We start from the raw sequence: 6359 nt of genomic DNA, 5'->3' as shown, positions 1-6359 counted from the left end.
TCATATCTTAAAGACAAAGCACAAAAAAATTTATGATCACACAGACAGGGAGGTGAAATTTTACCCAATGTAATTTCCCATAATTTCCTCTACTTGTTTACAAATTCCAGAGGTGTTAGTAAAACAAGAAAGGTGAAATGAGAGAAGAAACAAATGGTTATTCAAAAGTCTGTCATAAGCTAAAATTCATTTCTACTATGCAGGGTTAACACATGGATACATAGGTTGATTTCTCAAAGTAAAATGGCAATGTAGAAAATGCCACCTTATCTGCTTTATCAATATATGTTAAAGGTCCATCAGTTTGAGAGAGTCCATCAGTTTCCTGAGTTACACCTTTATACTTGTGCCCATCTATGCAGCATTCAATGAATTCCATGCTGTTTTCAGTGAGTGTTCCAGTTTTATCTGTAAATACATAGTCCACCTAAAAAACAAGGACATAAACATACATTTTAACTTTGTTCAGTGTGATTAATGTTTAGTTGGGTGTAAGGCAGAGCAATTTTCTCACCCATAGAAAGTATCTTTTCTAAGACTTCTTGTCAAATATAAGGTAATTACAGAAGCAATATTATCAAATGAATGAGAAACAAGAGTATTTTCAAGACACTGAAACAGTATCACATTTCTAAAGTAGACCTATTATAATATAGAAGATTAATAGGAAGGAAGAATGTGGCTATTTTATCAAAGCAAGGACCCTTCAATTTAACACCTAGCCTTTTTTATGTAAAGAATTTACTAGTACATAAGAGCCCTGGCTGATGTGCTCAGTAGTTAGAGCATTGACCCGTGCACCTGTCAAGGGCTGCGGGTTAAATTCCTGGTCAAGGGCAAGTACCTCAGTTGCAGGTTTGATCCCGGGTCCCAATCAATGTGTCTCTCACATCGATGTTTCTCTCTCTCCTTCCCCCTTTATCCCTCCCTTCCATTCTCTCTAAAAAGCAATGGAAAAAATATTATCCAGTGAGGATTAAAAAGAAAGAAATTACGTAAGAAGATCAATTTTCCAAGTGGGAAACAAGAATATACTGACCACTTATTTTATGTGCATACAGGTGCAAACACATACAAATATATATATATGATAGGAACCTAAACTAACTGGGATATAATAAAATCTTTCCTTAAAAAATAAAATATTCTATAAATATATTGGATTGAGGTGAAATGCATTGTTTCATATAATGCACATAAGAATTACAGAATATAGATGGTACACAGTAAGTCAATAATGATCAAAACCAATTTTAAATATTTTCAGATATGTCTCAAAAAAGGTTCCAAACTTAAAAAAGCAGTTTTATGATAGGCTAAAGTATAAGCATACTTTCATAAATAATGGAAAAATAATTTATGAAGTAAATTTTCCATGTAAAATAAGCCATTTTGAGCATTTCCATTTTATCTCAGTTTTTATCTTCTATTTATAACATCTGGCTTTTGGAAACCCACAATTTTATCTCCTTTTGGCAATTTATGCTTAAATAGTTAAAATTAGGGGCTGACAGGAACAAGCAATAAGCACAAGATTAAGGTTTCTATTATGTAAGGCAGAAAGAGATGAACTCCAACAACAGTTGCTCTCTAATTATTTTTCAAAGCTTTTCACAGTAGCAGCATGGTACAAATATGTCCTTCTAATTTTCCTTTTTGTCCTCTTAGCTGGCCAAGTTTGAATTCTCTCTTTAAATTTAACCAAGTGGTATTATTCCTGTGTTGTTAGAGTTTTTCTAGTTAAATGAAAATCTATGGGGCTTTATTTTCTGGTCAAAATTATTAACCTTCATTTCCCCTAAAGGTTGTCCTTTGTTGTAGCATCTCCTGGACTAGGGTGAGAATTAATCCATTAAGAAATCTTTTATGAGTGTCAAAGGTGGTAGTATTAAAAATATAAAATACAATTGTTTGCCGATATACTAATAGGTTGTATAGTATGGCTCTGCATACAATTATTCTCACAGGTATAGACAAACAAACTATACCCTAATATAGTAATTATCAAACTGTAGTATGCATCACACTTACTTATAGGGCTCATTGAAACTCAGATCGTGGGCTCTATCCCCAAAGTTTCTAATTCAGTAGCTCTGGGGCAGGGTCAATTAATGTGAATTTATAGTAATTTATCAAGTGATGTTAATGCTGCTGGTTCCTGGATCCTACTTTGAGAATCACTGATCTAATATATGCCCTATACTCAGGAAAGGGGGAGGAGAGGATTGGCTGTTATTAAAAAGTATGTATTCTCATATTTAAGGGAGAGAAGGCTAAAGAGTAAGAGCCTGCTGTTTGCCTAACTCTCAACAGCCTCTTCCTCTTTAATGGTGGGTTTAAAACAGATAAAAAAGGCCCCTCTCTATCAGTAAGTTCAAACCGATCTCATTATGGATAGAAGACCTAAAGTGAGATAGGTGTTCTAAGGTAGAAAGAACCCTGAACTTAAGGTTGAACACACAAAATTGCCTATTTCATAGTTCAAAATTGGTCAACAATGTTCTTATCAATCAATGTAATGGAACACTTGGAATGGAGTCTTGGCTCCAGCACCTACTAACTTTGTGACCTTGGGGAAAATCTCTTAATCTCTCTGAACTTTATATGTGAACCTTAAATAACTAAATTTGCTGCACAAGGCTGTAAAAATTTCAACATAAAGTTCAGCAATAAGTATGTTTGTAAACTATGATGTGCTATATAGATGTAGATTGCCATTGCTGTTGACTTGAGCATAATTACACAGTACCTGACTTTTTCCATCATCCCACATTCCCTAATATTTCTGAATTACCATGATCACAGTGATATGTGTATTTCCCCAACTAAATGGTGAAAAACTTGAGGGTTTCTTGTTTACTTTATAATAGTAACCTCAGTAGCAAGAATATATCCTACATACAAGGAAGTTCAATACATACCACTGGACTAACCTGTTGGAGTCAGAATATACTCAGACACAATATTAAGCTTAGCTACAAGACTGGGAGGGGATATAAAGAAGGAGGCTATCCCCACGGTTTTGTTTTGTTTCTTTAAGAAAGGTAGAAACCATTTGGTTGTCTAGAAGACTGATGTCTTATCAAAAGACCCCATCCATTTCCAACTGAACTGAGTGAGCAGTCTACTTTTCTTTGTTTCTCAAGTCAAACACTGTCCTAAACATATCTTCCCATTTTATTTTTTTTAAATCTTCCCATTTTAAAAAATACCATGTAGGTCATTTCAAAAGAGTGTAAGCAAGTGTTTGCAATGACATTGATATTTAAGGGAGAGAGAGAGGGCTAAATGACACTACTTTTAGCAACACAAAAGCCCTATATATCTTAAATTATGACTCATCAAAGAGGAAACTGGTTATATTTCATTTTGTGTATACCATTCCATTGAAAGCTAAATGACGTAAGAAACTATTTCAAGACTTATTTGCATTTTCATTCGGGTAGTTTCTACATATATAACCTGACAATGATGGCAAGTTTGTTGTTCTCTGTATAAATTGAGGTAGTGGTCTGGCTATATTAACTATATGAAAATCACACCCAAAAAAGCAGGCTTTGGTTGGATAAAGAAGTAGTGGATGAAATGAAGACCGTAGTTTCTTTACACTGATCAAATTTACCAGATCATTCCCCAAACCCCCACTTAACTTTCTGCAGTGTGAATTCAGTCTAAATGATAGGGATTACATTCCCATAGGTAACATAGGATCTGCTGAAGTGCAGATCTGAAAAGACATAAGAGTCTCATCAAGTGGAACATGGCCTGGATATCTTGCCTGTCTCTGGTGAGCATTAAGTATCTCATGTGGAAGGTTGTATGCTTTACTTGTAGTAGCCTGGAGCTAGCTAGCCAAGTTCATCTTTGGGTAGGTTAATCTACACAGCCAGGCACTGGATCTACTCAACTAAATCACCTGTCAGGGAAATGTTCAGCAGATGTGGCTTAATTTTTGTAACTTAATGTTGTTTTTCATGCAAAAATGCTGCAAATTTATGCCTTTTATAGGGACTAGAGTAGTTCTACTCATATAGTTCTGGCCCTGAATGAAAAATTCTAGTTTAAAAAGGCCAACGTCAGCTGCCTTTTTAAAGAAATCTTCTGAGGAGAGACAACATGGCGGCGGTATAGACGGACGTGTCCCGTGCCTTGTCCCGGAGCAGATAAGGTGAACAGCTGAAACGAGTAACATAGCCCGAATTGGCAGAGTAGATTCAGCTGGGAGACAGTTTGCAGCCGGGAAAGGCAGAGGACTCCAGGACAAAGGGGACTGTTGGAGACTGTGTGATCGGGCTCCCCTAACTGGGCAGCCTCCACTGCCACTGAAATCTCTCCTGGAGCAGCTGGCTCAGCCGCGGAGACCGTGCCACCTTGAGTGGCTGATATTGGAAGCGTATAAATCCAGAGACCCTGAAACCATGGCATTCAGGGATTAGCTAATAACCCAGGAACACCTGATCTCAAGCAGCACGAATACATGAACTCAGACAAGCCCTACTCCTCCTCACGGAAAGGTCAGATTTCGCTTAGATAAAGGTGCGGTTTGCAATTCAGATTGGAGAGAGGAACGCGCGTGGGGGATAGTCTGTGCCCCCCAAAGTCCGCGGCCATTGGGGCCAGCGTGATCCGCGAGTGTGGAAGGGGTCCCGCAGGGCTGCTGGCAGAAGGGAACTCTAAAAATAAGCCCATAGCTGGACTGGGTGCAAAAAGGCAGCCTCGGATTTTGCCAGTGTGCCGGCTGCTTAGTGCCAGGGGAGAGAGGACGTGCGGAAGAGACTGCGCACAGAGCTGGACTGTGGAGGGGTGCGAATTCGGGCACCTTCTCAGGCTCTTTTTTTTTCTCCCCCTTAAATCTTTGCGTTTGATTAAGACCCAATACATAGGATTGCCCAATTGGGGTCAGTCACAGAGACTGCAGGGGAAAGTTGTTTTTGTGGAACCTGGGAATCAGAGTGGGGAGTAATGACCAAAGAACCAGCTCTGGGGCAGTCGACTCTCCCAAACCAGTATTAAGTGTGATAGGGAAAACAAAACCTAAATACTGGCTAGAGAGGACTTACAGCCTCGGAGGTCAATCCAGAAGCACTGCCACCCAGAGGCTGAACCACAAACTGACTCTTCCATAAACACAAATAAGGGCAGTCTGGGAAACAGATACAGCCTGCTTTAAAATCAGGACTGTGGTTTACAACATGGAGGAACAGTGTACCGCAGAGAACTTCAACACTCTCCTGAATACGTGACAGGACTAAGGCATGCCAAACAGAAGAGTAGAAGAAGTGATGGACCTTCACTACTGCACATTATTTTTTTTTCACCTTTTACTTAAGAAACTAATTTTTTTCTTTTTTCATCACCTGATTTTACCTTTTCAATTACTACATTTTTATTTTTAACCAGTATTATTACTACTACCATTTTACCCTTTTTTAAAGTGTCATTTTATTTTCTTTTGGGATTAGTGTTCTACATTCTATTTTCATCTTTCCTTTAGCATCATTTTACACTACCTCAACTTTACCTTTATGCCAAAGCTCTCTTCCTCACTTTTCCCCTTTTGCTGTCCTGTTTCTCTTACCCTATTCCTGCTTTAGATTTTCCCTATTCCTTCTTTTTACCCCCTGTTAAAATTTCACCCTACTTATATATCTAATTTCAAATCCCCTGTTTTAAATACATATACACCTCTCTCTTCTCTTTCTTAACTATCCAAATTTTTTTTTCTCTCTGCCGTTTTGTTGTTGTTTGCTTGATTGTTGAGTATTGGGGTTTTTTTATGCTTGTTTGTGAGATTATTTTGCTTTTGCTTTTTATTATTCTGTTGGGTTTCTTTCCTGGTTATTTTTTTGCTTCTGTTTTCCCTCACCTCGCTTGATATTAGTTGTTGTTTGTAGTTTGCATTCATCTCTAGGGATCTGTTGCTGGAATTTGTAGGGATTAGTGGCTGTTCTACTGGAGTTTCCTCCCCAGATAGTTTCTTCCCCTCTTCTATTTCATTCTCTTTCTTTTCTCTCTTATTTTTTTCCCCTTTTCCCAATTTCTTTTTTGCACTCCTTTTTTTTTCTTTTTCTCTTTTTTCTTTTTCTCTTCTTTCTTCCTTATCCCCTAATTCTCTTTGCTCTGGTGGTAACCTTTATTTGGGGTTATTCGTATTGTGAATACATTTGGGTTCAGTGCCTTGTGCGTTGTGCCTTGTTGTGTTGTATTTTGTGCCTTTAAATCAACGCAGCAGAGAGAGAACTACATAACCAAACACCTGGAGAAGAGCGATCATGGGGAAACAAAGAAACAGCCTGCATATGAAAGAAAAAACAGGGATCACCAGGAAAGAAAGTAAATGAAATGGAGGCAATGGAGGC

General features: G+C 38.0%; 1 protein-coding gene across 1 annotated transcript in view; it reads right to left on the bottom strand.

The window, feature by feature from the left end:
• The window catches only part of ATP11C (ATPase, class VI, type 11C), a gene marked incomplete at its 5' end in the record, with an annotated part of 60734 nt that extends 60307 nt beyond the window's left edge, over positions 1-427 (bottom strand). Inside the window, one exon of the mRNA XM_015566558.1 lies at positions 266-427. Coding sequence (XP_015422044.1) covers positions 266-427 — 162 coding nt within the window. The remainder of the gene's footprint in view (positions 1-265) is intronic.
• Positions 428-6359: the final 5932 nt, after the last annotated feature.

The sequence above is a fragment of the Myotis davidii genome, unplaced genomic scaffold (assembly GCF_000327345.1).
Source record: "Myotis davidii unplaced genomic scaffold, ASM32734v1 scaffold983, whole genome shotgun sequence".
Taxonomy (NCBI): domain Eukaryota; kingdom Metazoa; phylum Chordata; class Mammalia; order Chiroptera; family Vespertilionidae; genus Myotis; species Myotis davidii.
This window is presented reverse-complemented; position numbering and strand designations above follow the sequence as displayed.